The sequence below is a fragment of the Schistocerca nitens genome, chromosome 3, assembly GCF_023898315.1.
Source record: "Schistocerca nitens isolate TAMUIC-IGC-003100 chromosome 3, iqSchNite1.1, whole genome shotgun sequence".
NCBI lineage: Eukaryota > Metazoa > Arthropoda > Insecta > Orthoptera > Acrididae > Schistocerca > Schistocerca nitens.
This window is the reverse complement of record NC_064616.1, coordinates 299,313,702-299,341,546: the sequence shown is the minus strand read 5'-3', so window position 1 is coordinate 299,341,546 and position 27,845 is coordinate 299,313,702. Positions and strand designations below refer to the sequence as shown.

General features: G+C 42.1%; 1 protein-coding gene across 1 annotated transcript in view; it reads left to right on the top strand.

The window, feature by feature from the left end:
- Positions 1-548: 548 nt before the first annotated feature.
- Positions 549-27,845, top strand: part of LOC126249196 (agrin-like) — a 203,680-nt gene continuing 176,383 nt past the window's right edge. Inside the window, exons 1-4 of the mRNA XM_049950850.1 lie at positions 549-558; positions 760-918; positions 1,415-1,592; positions 2,854-3,081. Coding sequence (XP_049806807.1) covers positions 549-558; positions 760-918; positions 1,415-1,592; positions 2,854-3,081 — 575 coding nt within the window. The remainder of the gene's footprint in view (positions 559-759; positions 919-1,414; positions 1,593-2,853; positions 3,082-27,845) is intronic.

The following is a 27,845-nucleotide window of genomic DNA, read 5'->3' as shown; positions in this document are numbered from 1 at the left end:
CACGTTTTTGCTAGTGACAAGCTTAAGTGAAAATTTTACCTTACAAATATACCAGCAAAATGAAAGATGGTGAATAATGCGGAATATTTTTGTTGTGTCTGCATTCTGGGCAACTACCGGGACAAGATGCTACCCATGACTAACGTTCCACTTCTCGTCCTCGATATTCCATGTAGAGTCCCCACCTTTGAATACTAAGTTAGACTTCAACTGTCAAAACGTCCATTTTACTAGGTATTCACCTTTTACACTGTAGGTCTGCTGCTTTTAGGACAGCTTATGATGATTGTGCCTGGCTAAACTACTCCTTCTCCAGGACAATAGGCCTATCATTTATTGCAGACGCCAAGTGATTCTCTCCTTCCGATACGCCAGCCGCCAAAGTGGACAGGTTATGTGTGTGGAACAAACGCACTCTCGTAACGCGATGTTTAGGAACCGGACGTAACCTTTATTTGGAAAGCGCGGGTTGAATTATCGCAGGATGTCAAGGAAGTTCACGCCAAGACACTTGACGATCTGTTCACGACAATGATGTGGACCTTTAAATGTTCAAATGTGTGTGAAATCTTATGTTGACTTAACTGCTAAGGTCATCAGTCCCTAAGCTTACACACTACTTAACATAAATTCTACTAAGGACAAACACACACTCATGACTGCGGTGCCTTAGACCGCTCGGCTAATCCTGCGCGGGTGGACGTTTAGACACCGAGTAAGTAAATTAGTATAGTAATTATTGCACTGTGTATGTTTCAGTGACGATACACGTGACGGCGGCCTCAGTGGATGTGCGTCGGCTGGGCAGTACGTGCTACGCAGACGGCGACTGCGCACTGAAGAACAGCCTCTGCCACCGTGGCTCCTGCCGCTGTCGCAACGGGCTGCAACCCTCACACGACGGCCGACGCTGCCTCGGTCAGTATCTAAACTGACAGCTGCGAAAGAAGTATTTCGTAGAAACTCACGCGACTGGCACTTCACGCATTCAGCTAATCTCACAAAACTTGTAGCCATAGTAACCATCTGCGGTTACCAAATCATCGCCCTCATAACTACAACTTTTCTTGCTTGCTCTGTATCTCACGCAGCTTTCTGTCGTGGGGAAAAGTGCACTGTAGCTGAGATTTTGATTTCATTTCTTACGTTTCTTTGGTAGCATTTACAACTCAAGGTACGAAGCATGATGTGCTTAAGCAAATTATCACTGGACGTGACAACATAACTTTTCCTAAGGTAGAACATTTTGGCGTTACGATAACCCCAAAGTCGTATTCTCCCTCGTAGAACATTTTGTGAATATTTAAAGGTTATATAATCTTTTAGCATACTCGATATTCTTTGTTGAAATTAAGCATTACAATTCTCATATAACTATAGGGCAATACTTTACAGTAGCTTTTATTCGTTTCAGTGTATCGGATTGCAGCATTTGATGGTGAGTCCTACATTCAACTGAAAAGTCTGAAAGCTTACAACAAACTAAATATCGAAATGGAATTCATCTCATACGCAAACGATGGTCTTCTGCTGTACAACCAACAAAAGGAAGACGGAATAGGTGATTTCGTCTCCCTCGCCATTATTGAAGGGTGAGTTATACAGAGTGACTTCGATAATAAGTACTATACTTAGTGAATAATAAACGCGAACACACTACACAGAGCGCATTGCAGCGAGGATACAAGTGAGAGCAGCGTCGTACGAAAAGTACATTTTGTGTGAAATTGGTACGCATGAGTACCCTGTGTCAAGGATTAGGGAAGTGAATTAGCAGGGTACAGAGGCGAATGGGTTCTGCATTCAGTGCTGTGGCATGCCTGTCCATATTTTCTGCAATCGGATCTTAATCCCTTGAATACTAAAAATGCCACAGATACTATCTCATACAGAGCCATACTTTGAACATTGGCAAGGCAGAGGGAGTTGAATTAGTGATCAACCTACTAGACTAGCAACAAAATCTATTGTTTCTTCAGATGTTACGTATGTAAGGATTTTATTTACTAGGCGATAGTTTGCAGTCGAGAAATACTTAGCTCCTTAATCGACCTACTTAATCCGGCCCATGAACCAATAGAGCAAACTGATCTTCACTCTACATCTGCATATATTCTCCACAATCTAATATACAGTACTATTCCCTTTACAATATTCGTGCGGAAACTGGCTGAAATTGTCGTTGGCAAGACATGACACTAATCCAAGCTCCTGTCGTGTAGTGTCTATTAACAATAACTATATTTATGCACGGCTGCGGGTGGTTCATCATTCCTTGTAGATATGCTGGATGGTCCACGTACATAGACCAACAAATGGCGCAACTACAGTCTTGGTGAGGTCTTGAGCACTTCTACACACGATAGCTTCTTGCTGCCGTAATTACTGATCTTATTGCATTGATTCGATACAACCGAATGACATATGAAAATCTCATCACTGTTACGAGTGACTTGCGTCAGCGGTACAGACACACATGAGGGACTGATATAAGTTCTGTGCTGCCTACTGCACATTAAAATACTCGGGTGGTATTTTCAGAGGATGAAGAATACTTTGTTTTCTAAACTTAATATTTTTATTGAACGTTAGTAGAATCTTCCCACCTCTTATCACCTTCCATTGCACAAATGTACCTGGCAGTTGAATCTTCCATAGCTTATCATCTTCTTTGCACAAATGTACCTGGAAAACGATCCAAAATACGTCAGTTTTTGTGGCAGATATCATTTACTTCCTCCTCCCCTTAAATGCCTGCTTCTGACTGCTGAAGCAGTTATTCATACTTAATGAAATAAGCTTGCCGGTGCAGAGCAAGAAATTTCATTATATTTAATGTTTCTTTTCTTTCAGCTACGTAGAATTCAGATACGACTTGGGAAACGGTGCCGCGGTTTTAAGATCGGCCAACCGGATTACACTGGGTACGCTGCACCATGTGAGTGCGCGCCGTTACCACCGGGACGGCTTGTTGCGGCTGGATGCTGGCCCTGAGGTGGTGGGCCAGTCGCAAGGGGCGCTGCGCGCACTGGACCTGCAAATGGATGCTTTCGTCGGTGCAGTTCCTACCAATCTAACAAGGTACTACTTTAATATGGTTTTCGACTTATCTTGTCAGACCCATGAACCGATCAATATACACTCTGGTGAAATAACTTGGAAGCATACACCAAAAAATCATCGACTTCGCAGATTTATCGTATCATTGCAGAACATATTTAGAGATACAAAATCCCAGTCTAGTGTGATGCGCCTCTCCAGCGGTTTTAAATGCGAATATTCAAAGTTTTTTAAGCATGTTGGAAACCATACACCAACGCAAGCTGTCTGACATTGGCGTTAATGCAAACGGCTAACGCGGCAGACCAGTACTCTGCTCGTAATGCGTTCGAGTCTCGTAATTTTGTTCCCACCACAGATTTGTATCGCTACCACCAAATAACTTCCTTCGGAAAATAGTAAAAATGGTAATAATGGTAATCATAGTGGTACATGCGAGAAGAGACGTAATAAGGAACCGTGATGAAATGAACATTTATACATCTTCGCATCCATTCGCATTTCGCAACGATATCATACAATATTACGCTCTCTTCTAACAATGTACACCGTGTTTGTAATGGTTTTCGATAATCAACGGAAGACAGCTGTATGTCTTACACGTAGAATGGATTGGTGTTCCTTTCCTACATGCTGTGTTGCGATTGCTTTCATTTCAGCAACAGAAGTACTGGACGTGTTAGTCAACAGCTCATAACCTCTCAGGCCATTTCATCGTTGCTGTACACTGCAGTGAATACGTTTATTGTTTCATTTTTTTTTTCATTAGCAGAGCCTTAAAGAGCGATTGAAGAATCATCAGTGGAAGATTACAAACAAATCTGTAACAAGGGACGGATTGCCCTGTAGTTAGGTACCTTAGCCAGTTGCTCTGATGCCACTTCTCCACAGTTTGCGTTCTCCTGTCGTATTCTATAGACTCGTGTTACTTTGAACGTAGATATCTCGAAAACATTTGAAATGTGCATCACACTAGAACACTATCTGTTACATCTATCTGTGTATCTTAAGGGACATGAGTGAATTCGGTGCCCCATCGGGCGTTAACCTCTCTTGTAAAAAGAAAAGGAAAAATTTGACAGCAGTGGCTTCTTCCAATAATACGGTACTGTCTAGACTCTAGATAGCTTAATGGTTTCGTGTTTATTATATTATTTCACAACTAGTAAGGGCTGCTGCGATCGTTATACCTTGTAAGAAACAAACTAATGGAATCCCAAAATGTTAAATATTATCTACACATTACCAGCCAACCATCGTAAAAGCACACACACCACTTTACGAACATCAGACACAAATTTCTCAACAACATTAATTACACAAATTAAACTCTAAGCTATGCAATAATGTTTACTGTCTACAAGGGGCTTACCCAGTGTTGTCTGCTCTGTGCCGCCAGTCTTATTGAAATTAAATAAAGAAGTCCATTTTCATATAAGTAGTTGAATCACGTTACCTTACGGAAAGCGGGTATTGTATTGTAGTCGTATGGAGACCTAATGTGGAGCAATATAGCCATAATTCGAATTAATCAAAATTATTAGATAAAGTTCTGAAGAAGGTGACAATTATATTATACTACGCATAGTTGCTATGGTAAGAGCTACACCCTGCTCCTGTAAATGATCCACCGCGCGATGAAAATGATATTTGATTTAGAAATTATAAGAATGGTGAATGAAATTTCACAGTTGTTGAGGCATAAATAATATTTCAAAGTTTTAATATTAGATTTGTCCTTAATTACAATGTGTGGCCAAATACAAACATCGCCGGCCGGGGTGGCCGAGCGGTTATAGGCGCTACAGTCTGGAACCGCGCGACCGCTACGGTCGCAGGTTCGAATCCTGCCTCGGGCATGGATGTGTGTGATGTCCTTAGGTTAGTTAGGTTTAAGTAGTTCTAAGTTCTAGGGGACTGATGACCTTAGAAGTTAAATCCCATTGTGCTCAGAGCCATTTGAACCAAATACAAACATCAAAAAAGTTTTCTATCACCCCAGTTCGCAGAACTCCTGAAGATAGACGTTGACTGTGGATATAGTCTCACAGACACCGACTCTTTGATGTCACTAAACCCGCCCTAAGATGTAAACAATCATGCGTGAGCAGCGCCTGTTAGACGCAGGGCGTCCGGCAGCTCATCAGTTCCAATCATTCCACAAGGAAGGAGGTACATGGCTCGTGTTGTATGTAGTTCAACCATGCCTAGACGGTCTATATCGCGGTTCGATCGCGTCCGCATTGAGGAAGGGCTCTCAACGAGGGAAGAGTCCAGGCGTCTCGGAGTGAACCAAATCGATGTTGTTCGGACATGGAGGAGACGCAGAGAGACAGGAACTGTCGACGACATGCCCCGCTCAGGCCACTCAAGGGCTACTACTGCAGCGGATGACCGCTACCTACGTATTATGGCTCGGAGGAACCCTGACAGCAACGCCACCATGTTGAATAATATTTTTCGTGTAGCCGCAGGACGTCGTGTAACGACTCAAACTGTGCGCAATAGGCTGCATGATGCGCAACTTCACTCCCGACGTTCATGCCGAGGTCCATATTTGCAACCACGACACCATGCATCGCGGTACAGATGGTCCCAACAACATGACGAATGGACCGCTCTGCATTGGCATCACGTTCTGTTACCGATGATTGTCGCATATATCTTCAACCAGAAAATCGTCGGAGACGTGTTTGGAGGCAACCCGGTCAGGCTGAACGCCTTAGACACTGTCCAGCGAGTGCAGCAAGACCGACGTTCGCCGCGGTTTTGGGGTGGCATTATGTGGGGCCGACGTACGCCGCTCGTGATCATGGTTGGCACGGTAACGGCTGTACAATACGTGAATGCCATCGTCCCACCGACAGTGCAACCATATCGGCAGCATATTGGTGAGGCATTCGTCTTCATGGACGACAATTCGCGCCCCCATCGTGCAAATATTGTGAATCACTCCCTTCAAGATAACGACTCCGCTCGACTAGAGTGGCCAGCATGTTCTCCAGACATGAACCTTATCGAACATACCTGGAATGGATTGAAAAGGGCGACATGACCCACCAACCACTCTGAAGGATCTGCGCCGAATCGCCGTTGAGGAGTGGAAGAATTTGGATCCACAGTGCCTTGATGAACTTGTGGATAGTATGCCATGACGAATACAGGCATGCATCAATGCAACAGGACGTGCTATTGGGTATTAGAGGGACCGGTGTGTTCAGCAATGTGGACCACCACCTCTGAATGTCTCGTTGTATGGTGGTACATCATGCAATGTGTGGTTTTAATGAGAAATAAAAAGGGCGGAAATGATGTTTATGTTGATCTCTATTCCAATTTTCTTTACAGGTTTCGGAACTCTCAGAACCGAGATGATGGAAAACTTTTTTTTTTTTTGGTATGTGTATGATATGATGTAATGTACCAAGTAATATTAAGCGATCTAGACAGCTCTATTGAACAAAGTACGCAGTGATCATAAACGCCTTCCAGGGAAGTATTTCATGTATTAAAAGCAGTTAGTTCAATTACTACAGAAGTGAATGTGGTAACCGCAAGAACATCGATAGCGAATTTTATCAAGTCGTCCGTGGAACTCAAGACTGGACATAAGCAGCAGTGTAAAAAGTGGAATCAGTTCTATGCATGATTACGAAAGGACTAAATCTCCAGGGAAAGATTTGCTTTTACATTTGCTTGAGTCTTGTAGATAAGGAACAACCACAACGACGGTCCACTTCACTGGAAAACCAGGAAACAAAATTTGGTCTTCGAGTGTCAACAAACAGGGAAGAGGTTAGAATCTGCCTGGGTCTTGTAATGTGAGGGTGAGGTTGAGGGAGAGGTATGGTACAAGGTTCCAGTGTTCTGTTCTGAGTCCGTAGCTTTTCTTGATGTATATCAGTCATCTAGCACTAAACGCAACAGATGACTAAAAACTTTATTTCATATGACATATATTATCGTGAAAGACTGTAGTAGTTATAGAAATGATTAAACTAATAGGTTTGTTGTCAGATAACAGATAAACGCTTAACTACAACGAAATGCAATGCATACAGTTTCTGTGCCAGAACTCTTGTAAAAGCGAAACCGTATTGTCCTAAATCGCTCAAACTGTCAGAGAAGTCTGCTATTTTAATTTCTTAAGTCCCAGGATATGTGGAAAGCTTTCTTGGAAATTACACGCTCAAGATGTTTTGAAGAATGTGACTGCAGCTATCTGCACGAAAAACGTGGCTCCACAGTCTCTGACAAATAAAACGTTAAATCTTGTTTATTTTGCTTACTGTAACTCGTATGGTATTGTATTTTGGGACAAGCCTGTGCATTTACCAAGAATATTCCTAATACAGCGTAGGGTGGCCATACTTACATACGCTGTCAGTTCACGAACGCACGAGGCCCATTATTCAAACGTCTCGGAATTCGAACTCCGCCATTCCTCTACATACACTGATCAGCCAAAACATTATGACCACTGACCAGCGTGACGTTGGACGCCGCCTGGTCCTGCTGAGGGCAGTTGACGCGGTAACGAAGTATGCAAGCCGAACAGACACGGACGTGGTATCACACTAATAACACATGGGCTGCAAATGGGAAATTCCATTGAGATAAGCGTCTTAGGCAAAGGGCGGATTACTATTGCACACTGATTGTGAAGGAGTATATCTAAAACTCCGAAGCTGATCGACTGTTCACGTGTTACTGTCGTGAGCATCTACGGAATGAGGTAGGACAGTGGAAATACCACTGGGCGCTAAGTGATTGGACGTCCACGACCCTTCACAGAACGTTGGGTTGGGAGATTTGTCTGATCTTTAAAGGAGGTTAGAGTCTGCTCTGTGGCATCTCTATTGCCCCCACAATTGTTTTGGTGCACACAGTTTTCGTACATCGTTGAACATCTAGCTTCACAGCTCACCACTCCTACGTGTTCATATGTCATCTTTCATCAGTATAATTGCCCTTGTGTCGGAGCCAGAACCATGTTACAGTTCTTTGAGGAGCATTATAGTAAACTCAGGTTGATGTCTAGGCGACCAAATTCGCCTGATGTAAATTCTATGGACCCCATGTGTGTTGTTATCGGATGCCATGACCTGAGCGTTGACATCTAATGCCACTATATACTGTCTAATGGGATTAGTTGTTGCCTATCTGGTCTCATTCAGAAGAAACTGTAGAATTTATACAGTGAATGCTAAATATAAAAACGATATGCACTAAGGTAACATTTCCTTTAACATTGTATGAAGAGGCGTGCACTAGTGAGCAAGTTTCACAGTCAATAACCTATCAGAACTGAAAAATAAATAATGAAAGACACTAAGTATTCAAACTAAAATTGAAAGATTTTCTTGTGACGTATTCCGTCTCTTCTGTACACGAAATCCTAGCAGTAGTTCGGAACTGTTCTCTGTAATCTGTTATTTATTTGAACACTCTCTCACAATATTTTTGTATTTTTTTAGTTCTTTAATTCCTTTTCTAATAAATTTTATATTTAGCTTTCTGTAGGATGTAAGGAGAAGTCAAATGAAATCGAAACTGATTGAAAAAGATGGAAAAAGATGATCAATAGCTTTATGGAAAAATGTTTGTGGTTGCCTTCAAGAGTATGATTGTACCTAGGCACGTACCTCTCCGTCCGAAGCAAATGGACGACAACAAATTACTTTCTTCAGGGTTCCAAAAATAGGGAAATTGTATGAGGAGAGATCGGAACTGTATAGACGATGAGTAAGGGCTTCCCAGCGAAACTTCTGCAGTGCAGTCAAACACCTTTGGTAAGATGTTGGTGGTGACTGGCTGCAAAAAGTGGACTGCTAGAAATATGTCTCTGGTTGAGTAAGATTTTTATTCATGTTAGGCACAGAGGTTTGATCGCCGCTGGAGGAGACGCCATGGACCTCAGGATGATTTAGTGAGCCACAGAGCTCAGCGAGCCTTAGTCAGCAAGTATATCCGGCGAGTGGCGTGCATAAGCAATGTCACCCGCTGGAGTCGGCAGGAAGGCCGTAGCAGGCAGAGATCACGCACCGCGACCGATGAATGAAAACTCCGTTCAGGCTACTGGCCCACGTCAGCAGGCTACAACACAGAGTACAACGGTACTCAAACCATAGCCCCAAGAGCGATCGATGTCGTAGATGTATGTTTGCCGTGGGCGATGATCAGCATTGACTGAATCCTTCAGGAACCGATGCACAGCTACAGAGACAGCCGGGCGCCCCCAGCCCAGGTTCGAACGAGCAACCCACCAGAGAGATGGCTGCCAGCTCGAGGTAATCACCTGGAGGGAGACTCAACAGTGCTAAGGCGTTGCTCGTCTGCATACAGTCCACACCTCAGGCGGTTACTTACCACTACTGGAGACGAAGTCCTTGGATAGTTCACTTGGCTCTGCATTAGTCTCCACTTTGAGGTCAGCACCTAATGGAGTCATCTACGGCTGATATCACGTACCTATGCTGATATCGCTATGTACAGACAACAATGACAAGAGTCAGAGGACAACTGAGTACATCTGAGACCTACATTTACAGCTTTTATAGCTTGATACAAACGAGACAGTGTTGACTGGAATACCTTCTGAAATACCGAACATAACAGGTGTAAAATACCAAAAGTGAAAGGCTGCCAATTACTGTTTCTACAGAAACCAAATTCCTGTTTTAAGTATTGAAATACTTGAAAGGGAAATATTAGTTCAGTAGGGAGTAATACGGGTTACTAGCCTATGTCAAGATATTTTTGCTGTACATTGAGCACGAAGTGAAGAAAATCTGTCAGATTTTTGTAAAGGGAAGTTAGTTTCAGGGAGAAGAGATAAAAGCTTTCATTTTTGCCATTGACATTCTGATTCTGTCACAGACGAAAAAGGGTTGAACGGAATGGATCGTGTCTTGAAAATGTGTTACATTATAAACACCACTAAAAGTCCGACAAGGTCAATAGAATGTAGGTCAGTTAAATCAGGTAATGCTGACAGAAGCATTTTGGGAAATGAGACACTAAAAGTAGTCGACGATTTTTCCTGTTACGGAGGAAAATAACTGAAGATAGCCGAAGTAGAGAGGATATAAAATGCATAATGGCAACATCAAGAAAAGGTTTCTAAAAAAGCACCATGTTAACATCTTATATAAATGTAGGTGTGGGCAAATATTAACTAAATATTTTTTGCATGGAATGTTCATTCTTACGGAATGAAACATGGACGACAGACAATTCACAAGAGAAGAGAAAGAAAACTTTTGCAATATGGTGATATAGGAGAATGCTAAGATAATTGGGAGCTCTAATAACTATGAAGAGGAATCCTTCAGGAACCGATGCACAGCTACAGAGACAGCGGGGCGCCCCCAGCCCAGGTTCGAACAAGCAACCCACCAGAGAGATGGCTGCCAGCTCGAGGTAATCACCTGGAGGGAGACTCAACAGTGCTAAGGCGTAGCTCGTCTGCATACAGTCCACACCTCAGGCGGTTACTTACCACTACTGAAGAAATGGAGCAAAAGGAAACTAGGTCACAACATAACTGAAAGAAGATATACGTCTGTAGGACACATGCATAGGCATACAGGAATCCTCAGTTTGGTACTGGAAGCACTGGCGAAGGTAGTAAAACTTGTAGAGGGAGACCAAGGCTTGAGGACAGTAAACAGAATCATGTTAATCTGCGCCATACAGTTTTGCAAAGATGAAGACGATTGAACAGAACAGAATGTGGTTTTTTCTTGGGACTCAAAATTCCATTTTCCATATACTTTCGCTGGGTATGGAGTGCAAGTAATAACTGTCTTTGCAAAATCTCTCAAGTAAATGTAACTAACATAGATTCATAAAGCGTTTCTGTTAACATACTAACTGCTATGGAGCTGAGAAGACATCTAGACCATTAAACATGAGAACTTTCAGGAGAAAGCTATGTATACGGTAACACGATAATTCCATTACTAAATTGTTTCGTTCACTTAATAAAAGCTTCCTTTAGCAACTTCTGTTTTGCCACCGCCAAGTCTTCTGAAGAATTTAACAGGTGGTTGGAAAATAGACGGTACACATATTTACCTGCTCTACCTACGTATTTAGACTTGAGGTTAAGAGAATTAGCATCAATGTTTATCAAGAGCTCTCAACCGAATTAAAATAACTCGTTGCAGTAACATTACCACATTCGTCAAATTAATGATCAAAACCGCTCACACTGAAGAAAAGTAAGAAAATATTAGTGCATTTTTCGTATACTGTGAACTTGGACTTAACAGAAACTATTTGTTAACACATTAAGCTATCCATCACAGAGACAGTGGGAAACTCTCTGCCGGTACTGTACTTTACTACCACAGTAAGTACTGTGGTAGTGTAGTGTAGTGTGTAGTGTAGTAACGCCATTTTCAAACCTATATCAGACACCACCACCAAGAAATTAAATATACCAAGTGGTAAGGCCCTATCAAAGCTTTTAACGACACTGTCTGGAAAATAGTAATAGTAAGCGTATTTCACTTGTTGCCGTATATAGGCACAAAATTGGGGTAACCATCTCATTTAAAACAGCAAAATATTTTTCTCAATTTTAAAAGTCGTCTGCTTTTTTAATAGCGAACCTCTTCTTGCCGGGGTGGCCGAGCGGTTCTCGGTGCTACAGTCTCGAACCGCGCAAACCGCTACGATCGCAGGTTCGAATCCTGCCTCGGGCATGGATGTGTGTGACGTCCTTAGGTTAATTGGGTTTAAGTAGTTCTAAGTTCTAGAGGACTGATGACCTCAGAAGTTTAGTCCCATAGTGCTCAGAGCCATTTGAACCTCTTCTTGACTTGATAATTTTGTAGCTATTGAAACTCACGATACTTTAGGATTTATTTTCTTTGAACCAACAATGAACCACGATTGAAAATAGAGACTAAAAACGTACTGCAGTTACTGATTTGCGATTTACAAGAACTATTTGGTCTCTGATTTACTAATACAGGTTTAGTATAACTGTGACCATTCGCCTAACTGATGAAACAGATGTACCAGATAATAAAACGAAACGATGATTAGGGCTTTTCTCCGAACGAACCCAAGCCGCGAGAGACAGAGCATACGTGTAACTTTGGTATTAGTGATGGAGGAAATTGGACACGGCGCTTCCAAAGGAATCATCTCGGAATGCACATTACATGATTTACGGAACCCTCATTACATCAACATTTTATCAACAGATTATACTTTTAATCCCAGTAGCCCAAAATACGAGACAGTGGCGTTAAACCTCACGCTACCTGGCCTTTTCACCAATTAGGCTATCATGGTCTACCGCGCATCATGAATATCTCTCATATTTCTAGTCTGTTAAAGGTATCAAGACAAAAAGTTTATAATGCAGCATTACGAAAAGAGGCAAGTATTTTGCTATGTGGTTACTAATTTCAATTCTTTTATTGATCGTTAAACTGAAATCACATTTTTAATTGCAGCGTAATTTACGTAACTCAGGAACGGGGGCGTTGCGTCATATAGCACATGCCAGAGCTAAAAATCATACATTAATTGAAAACACGGCAAATTTGAAGACTTCCAGGAATTTATATGATAGTTTGTGGCAGTGGTCATGAAACTGCGCTGTTGCGGTGATGTCGTTTCTGTCTATAAATGCGGACAATTTGAAGCGATTATCAAATTTAAAGGCTGCTCACAGTACATGAAACAGGTGACCTAAAAAGTCCCTCTACTTTGGTTAATTTGTAAATTATTGCGCGAGTGCATTTCGAGATTCCCTGGAATTTCATTCGCGTGTCACATTGGCTGTCGAGAGACTTTCACCGCTTTGTCCCACTCTAATCCCGCTCGAAAATTTCATATCGCTTCTAACGAAATTTCACAGTATTTATACATTGCTAATAAACGGTGGTGAGTAGTAACATTTTCCCTCGATCGAAAACAGTGACCCTAAAAACATCTTTCTCTGTGAAAACAAAGTTTTGCTTGTGGCATACTACACAACAGTTAGAATTAATAGGGCCATGTATACAGTGTAAAATAAATCTTGCCATGATAGTTTTGCAGAATCACGTGACAAGTTCATTTAAGGAACAAGGAGAATATTCAGCATCGATCCATAACGGATCCAAACATAAGAAAACTTTGTTCAGTTGTAAGACAGGCAATAGACAAGTAAGTTAAAACCACAACGTCAGTTATTATGTAAGAGGGAATTAGAAGACTCTTTCAAGGTATTATTTTTTAATTTTGACTCATACATTTTTGTATGATACCATCATTACTAGTTTCACCCTTCACAGGCCTTGTTTAGATTCTACCGTAGAGGAAAGAATCTCAGGTTAAAATACCTGCCTGTCTGGCCGATACAGCTTTTATCACGATCACGGCATGATATTTTGTAGACCCTATACGTTATGGTTTTTATGACTCAAGAGTCTCTTACAGAGGACGGGCGCAACTAGCACTAAGAGTAGAGAAGGGAAAGTACATTTGTTAGTGTGTACATAATTTCCTGATTTCTGATTTTATGTTTAGTTGACAACGCATGAACACTTGTTCATCAAATTCCGTCTGTAGGTGAGAACTATGTACATTGTAATAGAACTTTACTAATTTCACAAGTAGATATAGTGAAAATAATTGCACTTGTTTCAGGTCCTAATTTAAGCTTTTCTGTTCTCTATTACAACGTTTGAGGAAGACCTTTGAAGGCCGAAACCGGTAATGATTGTATCATAAAAACGTGACCACTCCAAAACTAAAAAGTAATACCGTGCAGTAAGTCAATCACCGTCTCCTCAAACGGTATTTCGTATTTTCCGGAAAAGACTGTCATACTAGTACGTAATCAAGAAGTAGTTTCATCCTTATTCTTATAAATTTTCCTGGTGTCGAAGGTCAGAGCTTACAGACCAACATGGTACGTACAGGGGCGCACAGGGTTTCAGCTCAGATAACCAGGGAAAAATGATTGGCGGCACTAAGACGGTACTGTTCGTAGGCAGACTAAAAGAAAAAGTTTCAAGACACTTATAACACTAGGATGCAAATATAATACCGCTAGGGAATCAAATTCGGACCAGTTAAACTTGATAAGTCGCGCTCCAAAGCCCTGCCCGCGCACATGGAATCTGCGGCTTGTGACCGGGCTTCCCTGCGCAGCGCATGTGTATTCCGAGAGCCTTTTCCCCAGCAGAGAGCTCTGTCAGCGCCCTCTGCGGTGACGTTATACCCACACTTCTTAGCGCCTTCGCTTTTCTAGGAAGCGAACGTATGCATTGGTCCCCTAGGTCCCCAGTTAAAATACAACATACACGCCCTCCCTACTTATCTTCGGAAACAGTATATTTTGTTAAAGATACTGGACGTGTGAACAAATCTAGGGCAGTAGCAACTGAAGATAACTAATAACTGCCCTGTAGAAATAGTGTTCTGTTTAAACAATACCATCTGACGCAAGGCTCGCGAGCAATTCAAGCAGTGGTCATAATAATTAATCTCATCATAGAGCAAGTGGACATGCAGCCTAGGTGCCATTATTTTGATATCATGTACGCTTGTAAACTAACAGTTTGTGACCAGTTATTGTAACGATCACGCAACTTCCTCTTTAAACTATTGAGAGTTTCATAATGTATACGAAACTCGAAGTCGAAAACGTAGGTATGGTGGTCATATAAGGCAAATGTCGTCATGTTGCGAGATGCCTGGGTAGGCACGCTGTCCCCGGATCGCATCAGCTCGGCGGATTAACTACGAGGGCCAGTGTGCCGGGCAGACTGGATGTGCTTTTTAGGCGGTTTTCCACATCCCACTAGGTGAATACCGGGTTGGTCCCCACGTCCCGCTCGTTACACGACTCGCAGACATTTGAAAAACGTTTGCACTGTTTCATGGCTTACGCTAGATGCAGACAGCTGGGGTACACTAATTCTGTCCCAGGGGGTACCTAGTGGCGCCAGGAAGGGCATCCGACGATCCTCTGACACTGACATAGCGAAATCCATAGTGACAAGGCCGACCCCACGTTGAAGTGGGACAAAGGCCCGAAGAAATGATGTCATCATGCTGCGAGACCAGCTATATACTGAAAGCAATCCTGGTCCAAGTAAGCGGTCTGACGCATGGCTTTTCAGAGTAGGAAGGAGCGCCTGGTCCCAGGCACGAATCCGCCCTGCAGACTTGTGTCGAAGTCCGGTGAGCCTGCCAGTCTGTGGATGGTTTTTAGGCGGTTTTCCATCTGCCTCAGCAAATGTGGGCTGGTTCCCCTTATTCCGCCTCAGCTACACTATGTTGGCGTTTGCTGCGCAAACAAGTTCTCCACGTACGCGTATACCACCAATACTCTACCAGGCAGACATCGGGGTTACACTTGTCTGGTGTGAGACGTTCGCTGGGGGGGTCCACCGGGGGCCGAACCACGCAATAACCCTGGGTTCGGTGTGGGGTGGCGGAGGGGTGAAGTGGCCTGCGGTAGTCGTCGTGGGATTGTAGACCACTGCGGCTGCAGCGGGGACGGAGCCTCTCTGTCGTTTCTAGGTCCCCAGTTAACATACAACATATCAGCCCTCACTATTTATCTTCGGAAACAGTATATTTCGTTAAAGATACCGGACGTATGAACAAAAAAATCTGCCAACCAATAAAGGAACTGATGAGAGAAATTCAATTAACATTTGACAGCAATAACACACGTCACCACGAGGCTACTTCAGTGTTCGAGCGTGATCAGATTAAGGAGAGTACTGCGAATATTACTCTCACACTCCTTTCATTATATCCCCATTTCGCGCCATCCACAGATTTATGATTACGCCCTTATCTGCACTAACTAATGGGGGTCAACTTCCTATTTTAAAATGGGAGCCCTCATTTTCATTACAGTTAGGATTTGGTACCAAAACATATCTAGGTTTCATCTGAAACAATCTCTTTTATTCATCGTGGATGCTGAAGTAATAGGCAGCAATCTGAGTTGGATGGAAGAAATTACTGAAATCATTCACCCTATTGGTAAGATTCAGGGTACGTCTCGGAAATCAAGCATGCTGATGGTATGAGGACTCACTGAAATCAATCCATACGCATTCTGGAAATTACGTTACGGCAAATGTAGCTAATCATTCAGACTTCTAAATATCTAAACATAAAAATATTACTGTACAATCAAATTTGTAAACCAAAATTAGATTTTGGATAATATATCAAATGTTTAAAACAAAAATTTTTAGACCTTTATTGAAAATTTAAAGCAAAACCAAATGTGTCAGTTCTTAATTGCAAAAATTTGAAATTTGGAACCTCGTCGACTACAACGCCATCTACGAGCGGAAAAAATGACTTTAATAATGGCTAAGAATATCTGAAAGATGAACAAGAGAGCAATGATGTGGTTGGACACCTAATTAGACTGGAAAAGGTAAAACTACCACGAATAGGAATCTCAGAATCCATGTAGCACAGAAGGGGCATAGGAAGGCCACGAACAGGAAGGAAGGATGATATCAACAGTGAGACAAACGAAGTAAGACCGAGAGAGGTGACGCAGTGATCAGCACACGGGACTGGTATTCGGGAGGACAACGGTTCAAACCCGTATCCGGCCATCCTGATTTAGGTTTTCTGTGATTTCCCTAAATCTTTTCAGCCAAATGCTGAGATGTTTCCTTTTAAATGGCACGGCCGACATCCATCCCCATCTTTCCCTAATACGATGCGTCCGATGACCACGCTGTTTGGTCCCCTCCCCCAAATCCACCAACCAACCAAGGCGATGAGTGTGATAAAAGGAGGAGCAGGTAGGATTGGTGAAGGAATGTAGAAAACACTATGGTCTCCTAAGCTAGAGCGACAATGAAGTATATATTAAGTACATATAAGTAAGCAGCGTACCCAAGACGCGCAAGTGCTCCTACAACCATAACTTATTCATCCATTATTAGAGAGTGAGGCCACTTAGTGACGCCACGAACATTACACGTAGTGTAAAGCTTTTACGAAGCTTTTCTCATTGAAAACACCCAGTAAATGACGAAAGGAAACAAAGTTATCGCTCACTACCCTTTCGCTGTTCGTGAGTAAAAATGCCGCATAATGCATAACGCTTGAGTTTATTACTTCTTTACAACCAACGGCATTCACGATAAATTTTACACACATTATTCACGTATACCACAGAATATACTAGAAAAATTATATCGTTGGACAACACATGGTTCAGGAGATACGGCATCATAACCACTGGGATGTGTGCATTCTTCCGCATCATGTATCGCTTTCAGATTTATTACTTCTTTGATAGTAAACCTATTCGCAACAAATTTCGCAGAGAGTAACGATATATGCCGCCGAATGTACCTACAATAATATAACATTGTACAACAGATAGCTCACGAGATATGATGTCAGATATTGAGATACGAGAAAAACTGCCGCACAATGCATGAATTCTTAATTTATTACTTATTTACTGAAAATCTATTCGCTACTCATTTCACAGACACTATCCACATATGACGTTGAAATATCCACTGAAACATATCATTGTAAGACACACATTTCAGAACATATAACGTCATAAATATTGAGCTGTATGAGAACGAAACTGGAGGGCGAATTTCACAACAGATACATGAGAAATACGTGTGCAAATACGTGTGACGTACTTTAAGTATATGTGAAATATATTTGACATATGCTTGCACAGGCAAAGGCATGAATAAAAAGCTCTTCCTAAGTGTCTGGAAGGAATGCCATCAAATATGGTATAGATATAGTTACGAGACTGTGGGGTTAAGAAAAAACAGCCACCTATTGGCGAGGGGGTAAAATGAGGAGAGAGAAGGAGGAGGAATAGACAGACAGACGGAGAGGGGAAAGGAGGACATAGACGCAGACCGTGTGGAGGAGGAGATAGACAGAGAGAGGGCAAATTGATGGGCTGGGTTGGGTTGTTTGGGGGAAGAGACCAAACGGCGAGGTCATCGGTCTCATCGGATTAGGGAAGGAATTCGGCCGTGCCCTTTCGAAGGAACCATCCCGGCATTTGCCTGGAGCGATTTAGGGAAACCACGGAAAACCTAAATCAGGATGGCCGGACGCGGGATTGAACCGTCGTCCTCCCGAACGGCAAATTTATGGAAAGAGAGGAGCGGAGTAGATGGGCAAAGAAAGGAAAGAGGAGTAGCTCCACAGGGAAAGGGGAGGGGAAGAGAAGGACAGAAAGAGGGGAGGAGGAAATGGAAAGGAAAGGGAAGAGGTGGATATGGAGAGTGAGAGAGGAGAGGAGGAGTTGGGCAGAGAGAGGAAATGGTTGAGATGGGGAGACAGAGGAGGGAGAAGGAGATGAATAGCGAGAGTGGTAGGAGGAGATGGACTGGGAGAGAGGAAGGAGAAGATGGACAGAGAGAGGAAGGAGGGGAATAGCGACAAGGAAAGGTAGAGGTGGATATGAAATTACAGGAGGGAGGAGATGGATGGAGGGGAGTGGGGATGTGGATAGAGTGGAAGGAGATGATGGACAGATTTGGAAGGAGCAGACGGCAGAGGGATGGGAGAAGATCAGATGGAGAGGGAGAGGAGTGGGGGGATGGACAGAGAGAGCAGCAGGAGGAGATGGACACTGAGTAAGGGGTGGAGGAGATGGACAGAGATAGGATGTGGCGGAGAAAAGCAAGAGACGAAAAGAGAAAGAGAGAGAGAAAATTAGACGATGGACTCAATGATAGGGAAGGAGGAGGTGGACTAGTAGAAAACTGGAATAAACAGAACCGAGGCAGTGTCGGGTACTCTGCTTTGCTATGCTACCTGATTAAAAATATCTGGATAGCTATTAGCGAACATTAATATGTGATGCGGAGCGTCTACTCTTCGCCTTTATGTCGGCATGAGCTCTCCTGGGGACATTTTCAGTGATGTTCCTGAATGTCTGCGATGGAATGGCATCCCTTTCTGCCCCGAGAGCAAAAACTAGAGAAGATAGTCACGCTGAAAGTTGGGGTCAGGAGCGAAGCTGACGTTCTAACTCATCCCAAATGTGTTCGATTGGGTTCGGTTTGGGACTCTGCACAAGCCAGTCCACTTCAGGAATGATATATTTCAAAAACCATTGTCTTGACAATGGTTCCTTTTAACAGTGTGTGTTGTCATGGTGATGCAAACAATCATCGTCCCCGAACTGTTCCTCAGTTGTACGCAGTAAACAATGCTGTAGAATGTCTACATATCCATTCGAATTAGCCTTTTCTTAAGCACAATAAGCGGAACGCACCCTGAGCGTGAAAAGATTCCTCCTATAATCGTGAGTCCCGCCGACTGTGAAGTACGGGCTGTTATAAGATTTCTTATGCTACAGGCCTAAAAGCGATCGATATTCATCGTGAGATCTGTGCAGTTTACGAAGAAAACATTATGAGTGATTGAATGGTAAGAAAGTGGGTGAGAGCATTTAAAGATGGCCGCACAAATGTGCATTATGAACAACGGAGTGGGCGTCCTTCGGTCGTTAGTGAAAGTTTGGTGCAGGAAGTGACAGAAAGTAGACACTTTACGACTTCCTCCTTGCGGGATGACTTCCCTAATGTTTCTCGTAGTGTTTTGTATGGCATTGTGACCGAACAGTTGAATTATCGAGAACTGTGCGCACGTTGTGTACCGAAAATGTTGGTGGATGTGCACAAAACCAAACGTTTAGCCTTTTCATTGACTTTCCTTGAGCGGTACCACAACGACGGTGATGATTTCTTAAGCCAAATTGTTAGGGGCGATGAAATATGGTTGGCCTACGTTACACCAGAATCAAATCAAGAGTCCATGGAAGTTGATCAAGGGCATCGTTTTGCTGCAAGACAATGCCCGTCCGAATGTGGCGAATCAGACCAAAGATCTCATCACATCTTTTCGATGGGAAACGCTAGATCATCATCCGTACAGCCCCGATCTTGCACCCAGTGACTACCATCTGTTCCTGCACTTGAAGACACACCTGGGCGGTCAGCGTCTTCAAGACGATGATGAAGTCAAAACAGTGGTTATGCAGTGGTTAACAAGTCTGGCGGCAGACTTCTATGAAGAGGGTATTCAAAACCTGGTACAGCGTTATGACAAGTGCCTCAATATTGACGGAAATCATGTAGAAAAGTAGATTAAGGTACAGGCTTTCATGTAAAAATAAAATAATTGACAAATTTTTTTTTAAATTTCAAAACGGTACTTGCTTAAAAAAAACACGCCTCGTAACACCCCCCCCCCCCCCCCCTACTTCACTATAGGCCAAACCAGACCGGCATAAGTTACAGATTGACTCATCACTTCAGATCACTCGTTCCCATTTACGGTGTTTCATGTGGCATCTATCTTTACATCGTTTCAAGCGTCGCTTAGAATTGACTATGCAATTTTGTGGCTTATGAAGAGTTGCTCGACTATTGTTCCCCATTCTTTTTGTCGTGTGCTAGCTGGGCACACACGAGTGATTCCTTCCACTGATTTCATGAGACTTTTCACGACCACCTTCCACAATGCTCCACGGTCCCTGTCGTACAGTACATGAGATCTGCATGGAATTGGTTTAGTTGTGGTTGTTCCTTCGCGTTTCCGGTTCCCAGGCACATCAAACAACAATCGAATTGGGTAGCTTTAGAATTGTTAATGAGGTAACACATGATTACTAGTCCACATGTGAAGTCACCGAGCTCTCCACATCTACCTGTTCTACTGCAGTTGTTTCATACTGACGACATAGCGCTACCCTCCTCCTTTTATGCTGGCGGTTTCATCTTGTGGTCAATTCTGCATTACAGATGTGTGTTTGGATTTGGATACGTTTGATCACATCGTACATATACATATATATTTTGAAGAGCCAGAACTTACAATCACTGCCCATAGTGAGAGTCGCAGCCCCTTGCAGCGTTACAGGGCACGTGGCGCTGCTAGGAAAATATAAAAGCCTAGCAGAAACGACAGGGAATCATTCATTGGCGCTATATCTGCAAATGGTAAAATTCAATGAGTTAACTGTCTTTGACTTAGGACAGTCCGTTATGAGCCGATGGCTTCGAACAAATATATTTGAAACCTCGAAGCAGGTCGCTGTTTGAGTTGTAGAGTGTTTGGGTGACGACTGGAGGAGGTTGGTTTAATGATAGCAGAAATCTTTATTCGCTACTGACAGTTTAAGATAGTAATTTTTGACGACGTTAAGTGGTCACAGTATGGGGAGCGTCGAACCCATGGACCATGGTGCACGTTGTGTAGGAGAGGTGCAGCAGGCAGTCTTTGGCGTTTCTGCCACGTTGTGGGTCATGATTTATTATATCGTATCGGAATGCATAAGCTGGTATAGCTAAGCAAGCCAGGAAGAAAGACAGATTACCTACTCCACAAGCGATAGATGGTCATACCATATGGACTGGGGGTATGGGAAAGCGTTTGCCCGGTGCCGCAATTGCCGTCTGTACCTTTACTCAACTAACCCTTTAGTAGGAGACACAACTGCGCCCCAGTAGGGGAAGAAATTGAGAAAAAAAATTTAATAGTCGTAAGAATTTCCATTTTTAATGTGAAGGAACGCTGCGATAACACTCTAGCTACGCAAAAGTTCTGGTTCTGGTGAATTGCAATTACACACACAAACGGCATCTTTCTGCGTATATTGTTCTCGATATAGGTTTTTACACCTTTCCGTTATGTATTATTGTTATGTATTGCATTAAGGTCAATATCAGTGACATTTAACAAATAGTTCCTCCTATAATGACCTCAACGCACTAACGGAAAAATGCAATTGCGCGTCGTATACGGTACAGTAACACCAAAGATTAAATACCATAAATTGATCGAAATGAATCTGAAATTATTTTGTCTAGTCACGTGTGTAAGACATAATGCTTTAGAACTCTTCCTAAAAGAGATATAATTCAATTTTCTTACTGGTAAACTTTTAGAGTAGCCAAGAATCACTCCTACCCAAACACACATCAGACCGCTCTTTAACATAAATCACAGATCTTAAATGCACTCATTTGCCTATTTGAGCTTTTCGTAACATGACAATAAAGGTTGATATATTTTGCTACCTTCTTGCTTACGCGTACTACCATCCTCAGAAATCCAAAATATGTATGAAGTGTATGAATTTGGACAGATACTGTCAGCGCTCTATTTTGTTTCTACAGCAACATCCGTCAATAATACAAGCAACGTGTCTGTCTTTACGTTACGAAACTACGTTCATAAACTTTCAGCTTTAGAACAAAAATAAACCTGTCGTTCTTATTTTCTGAACTTTTAAACAGTGAGCTCTTGCATCCTTTTAAACAGAAACTCTTGCACTAATTACTTTATTATGATTTTATCCGTTAAATGAACTTCAAGAAAATTTCCTTAACTCGTAAATACTTTGGATTACCTATCTTCCGTTCATTTATCACTCAAGAATCTCTGATTTTGACAGCACTTTTCTATTGGTTAGTATACGACAGTTTAAGATCTCGCTTGTTCTTATCATAATGAATGATTTCTGTAAAATAGCAGTTATTTAGTAAGTTTGGGCTAAATGAGAACGCGGCGACCAGGTTTTGACTTCTAAACAAATTAACAATTTATTTCCTTCTCTTTACTATCTACTTACAGAGGCAAACACCGACGAGTGGTCGAGAAAAAACAAAACGCAGTCCCCACCCTACAAAAGTAGGTCCAAAAAAATTCTTAGGTGCTACCACCAGTTTTTAACCCAATTTAAGACACAATTAGAAAAATTCTTAGCCACTTCAGGTGTTATCCATCCACGGTACCACTGTCAAAACATCAATGAAAATGACTGTCGTCATTATTGACTACAGGAATAACGGTTGCAGAGGAGTTTCGCTTAAATATGATTCAGCTAGTGTCTGGATCAACATGAAACGTTACTACCACAACTCTGAGTGTGGTAAACTTTGTGAAAATTAAAGAAGAAAACCATCAGTCTGTGTCTTCCGCTAACAATCTTCAAATATCTACAAAATCGAGAACTCCACTCGACAATAAAATAAATCAATATTCAGAAAATCCTCAAATACCAAATCTATCTAGTACATTCATAACCGTTATTCTATGCCTCAGAGAACGGCTTCGTCAACTTTTACATTTTTTTTTCTTTTTTGCACTTTTCATTCCTATCCCTCAGGGGGAAGGGTGGGCTGTTTAAGGGCCTACAATACGCTTTTCAACCTTTGTGGGTGTGGGGTACATTTTATTATTTTATTACATTCTATTTCTTGCATCAGTGCAAACATCTCATTATTGACAATTACATTTACAGTTTTACTTATTCTAGATTAAAAGTGAAGAAAGAGGAAAAAACCTGATTGTATTAATTGAAGGTTACATTAATTTGTCTAGGATGACACGTAGTAAAGTATATTAAAACAAACAGAGCATATTGCAAACTATAACTATGTATATTAGGAATAATAGTCATTTACAATTAATCACAGCAGCCACTTTATAGGTGTGCTACAAACACACCATAACCGGAACCATGACTCAAATAGCTTCATTCCGATCACTTGAAGTCAAACAATACTTTTACGATTCAGGATTTATAGTCCTCAGAGAACTCTTAATCGCACTACAAGTACAAACTGAAACCCACATTCAGCTAATTGAAGAATACGTCACTCCGAAAATTCTTCAAAATAAGTCGACGGGTGCAATGAAATTAAATTATTTCCAGTATTTGATATCCAGCCCTATACTTGCTGCTGCAATCTTTCACCGAAATACAGACACTTTCAGTTATACTTCTAAAAATTCTGGAACTTCCCAACTGCACAATAAATCGATACAACCGTCCGATTAATTAATATCGATAGATAACCGCATTAGCTCAAGTTAGCCAACAAACAGTAACTAAATATCCGGTCCTTGCGACCCTCTATACACAAACTTTGCTCCTATTAATTGTCTCTCACTGCTCCTCGATAGTAACTTTCCTCGGGCATAGAACCATAGATGAACCATTTCGTTGACAAAAATACGGCGTCACCACTATTCCTTAGCAACCATCAATGAGCAACATATAGTCGTCGGTCGATCTTATAGCGACCAGTTTGTGCACGATGGTCTCTGGCTCCAAACCTCTGCGGCTGTCTCTGTGCTGACGGATGATCTCTCCCGCCACGCCGGCCGCGGTGGCCGAGCGGTTCTAGGCGCTTCAGTCCGGAACCGCACGACTGCTACGATCTCAGGTTCGCATCCTTCCTTGGCCATGGATGTGTGTGATGTCCTTAGGTTCGTTAGGTTTAAGTAGTTCTAAGGTCTAGGGGAATGATGACCTCCGATGTTAAGTCCCATAGTGCTCAGAGCCATTTGAACCATTTTTCTCCTGCCACCTCCCGAACATGCTGTGCAAGGTTCTCGACTATCTGCCCAAAGCCCCAGACATACATTACATACCGAAAGTTACAGATTTCTACATGTTCCATTTCATATATTTTATTTCTCTCTTGCTGTTTCAATAGAGTGAAAGGAACTCTAAAAGAATTGCAGCTCCAAAACGTGCGAAATCATTCTGCCCAGCATACACTGGCAATAGACTGAGTTGTCCTTGAGTGCCAACCGCTAGCAGTGAGTACTGAATCAGATTTGGCACCCAAGTTGATAATTTATAGCATTACTATTTAATGTATAAATTTATTAAGAAACCAATTTGGCAATGCTGAAGACTTTACCTGCACAGATGGCTATATAACAACAATTTCAGTTATAAATAATTGACCTGCAATGATTAACAAATAAATTACTTTAAGGATTCGAATGATTGGCGGACTTAACCAGCCAGTCATGAAAGTGTGCCCTTTGTGGGCAGGTGGGAAACAGGAGAGGTTAGTATGGAATCTAACACTAACCTTCAGACAGGCAACATGTGTGCGCTCTGAGTGGTTATACCATTTAAATAAAAATTGACTTAAGTTTAATTTTGCCTAGGAAAACCTTTGTACACAGTCTGCAGCTGCCATCCAAATTACGGACATCGCGGGCATTGAAAATAAACTACAGTTTTATTCTGAATAGGTCAGTTGCTAAGCCGTTGCGCATATGTCGGTTCCCGTTAGATTACTGAAGTTAAACAGTGGCGGGTGTGGTGGGCACTTAAATGGGTGTCCATCTGGGCCACCTTCTGCCATTGACCAACCAGGATGCACTTAGCTCGTGATGGCGATTGAGGAACTACTTGTCCTAGTAGCAGTAACTCCAGGTCACGAAAACTGACAACGGTTGAGAGAGCATTGTGGTAACCTTCGCTCTTGGTAGCAGATGACGCCAGTCGGTTAAAGATAACACGGCAGTCGGTCGATACCGTTGAGTCTTCTGAGGCCTATTCGGACGAGGTATATTCCGAATAGTTCGACGATATGAACTGAAGAAACATACAGATACGGCGCATTTTTATTTTATTTTATTTATTTATTTATTTATTTATTTTTTGCTGATTTTACGACATGACTGTCACATGTTGCTATGCGACATTATTTCAGTTGTCTGCCAGTTTTTTTGGTTAGTTTATTATTTATTATTTATGAGCTCCTGGGAATGTGTGAACCGAATGTAGTCTCTAGTTCCTATTTGTCGGCAGAAAGCGGTCACTGGGTCTCATTAGCACGGGTGAGAATCCTAAATGTATCGAGTAGTTTAACGGAAATGGTCCTGTAATCTTCTCCGTGTTTTGTTGGCTGGAGGCGGCGCCTTTGCCACCGAGGGCAGAGTCTGCTACTTCGCTACAGTTGCACCAGGACAATAATTTAGCATAAAAGGTTTGGCTTTTTCGTACAAACATCTAAACTTGGGACACCGTGGCATCATCCAAGTACCGTGAAGCTCCAAAATTTAGTTGTATTCAGTCAAATGAGTTGCCCCGATCAATCAGAGGGACACTGCTCCAGGCTAGTACCATTTCCTTGTACGTTAATGTGCTTGTTTTACGCCAAGAGTGGGATGTTCATGCTTAGCTCCCCTACTTTTCGTGAAACAAGCGGAACTCTGGTTCTTTACATTAGTGACAGCCGGCCGCTGTGGCCGAGCGGTTCTAGTCGGTTCAGTCCGGAACCACATGGCTGCTACGGTCGCAGGTTCGAATCCTGCCTTGGGCATGGATGTGTGTGATGTTCTTAGGTTAGTTAGGTTTTAGTAGTTCGAAGTTCAGGGGACTGATGACCTCAGATGTTAAGTCCCATAGTACGTAGAGCCATTTGAACTATTTGAACATTAGTGATAGCATTGAGTTGTTTCCTCAAGGTGGAGTTTTCTTTGAAGTGTTGGGAAATGAGATGATGAATGATGTCTCTGGAATTAGTCTCTGAGGCATCGTCTGGTGCAGATGGGTCCACCGTAACTGTTGTTTGGAGAAATATAAGTATCGCTGCTGTGACAGTGTCATCGATATTCTGAAAACTCTGCAAGTTACTTTTTTCCATACACAATTAGTGATACCTGTTTGATTACAATTCTCGGTCTCTTCTGACTCGTTAACCTGGCATTCGTAAGCGCCCAGATGAGGAAACCTTTGTTGTATTTTCTCCATACGGTTTTCCACATAAGTCAGTACCCTCTACCCCACCCACCCGGCCCCCACATATACATATGCACACACAGAGTTCGCGTTACTTTGTGTAATTTCTATTGAGCTTTTGGAAAACTTTGCTCTGTATCCATTTTATATGAATTAGGTGCAACATTAGAAAATAAAAATCTATTGTACTCAGGTTTGATTTATCTTTTTAGAGTCCATATTTGTCCTGAAACTTTTCCATTGTTATGTGACCTATAAGCAACAAATATAACCTGTTGTATACCTAAGTTGTTGTTCTAACTGGGATGTCGGTTTCGTTGTGTACAAGCACAAACTGAGTTTCAACATTATGCTGCTTCACAGGTTATAATGAGATTCCGTGATCGTTAATGTGATTAATGAGTTCAGACTGATTCTCATTTAGGGTTGATAGTGGAAAACATATTCCTCGTTTATATCTGAAGTAATAAATGACGTGAAATCCCAAGTATCGATACTTTATTGTAGCATTGTATTCCCAAAAACCACTCCAAAATCACCGTCTTTAAATCGTATATTAGAAACCGGGGCCCTCAGAGAAGAAATTCACTGGAGACATGAAGATGGCTTTGGAAATACGAAATAAGCATTCCTCCCTCTGATTATCCATGGACGAATCAGATGCAGTTTGCTACAATTTACCTTTGCACTTTATTCAACATAACCATGCAACTTTCTGCAAACTATAACTTGTGTGATTAATGTGTGCAATGTAGTAATTCCTTACAGCGGGGACCTCTTCTCTTATTTTAAGAGTGGAAATAGTACAAGCCGCTTTGTCCAGCTCAGAAGAACACCAGTAAGACGACCATGTGAAGTGAGCTTCCCCTTCCACCCCCCCCCCCCCCCGCCGCACCTCCATCACTACCAAGCCTTTGAGACGTAGGTGCTTGTTACCCCCACAGTGGTTGTTTCCAGACAGTAAGTGGTATGTGCAACAAGTTGCGTTTAAATCGATCCAGTGGTCTAGGAGTAAATTATATTACATGTATTATATGTATGTAGCTGAATGGATGCTAGAAGAAGATCAATAAAGTATTAAATCTGCGACTCAGGATAATGATTGAACTAGTCTTCATACTTTTCAGTATGTCCTAGGACACATCGGAGCAAGGACGCCACATCCTTCCAAATTGGTCAAATGATTGTTAGTACTGTAGTAATCTTTCTAAAGTATTTACCCATTATAACTGAT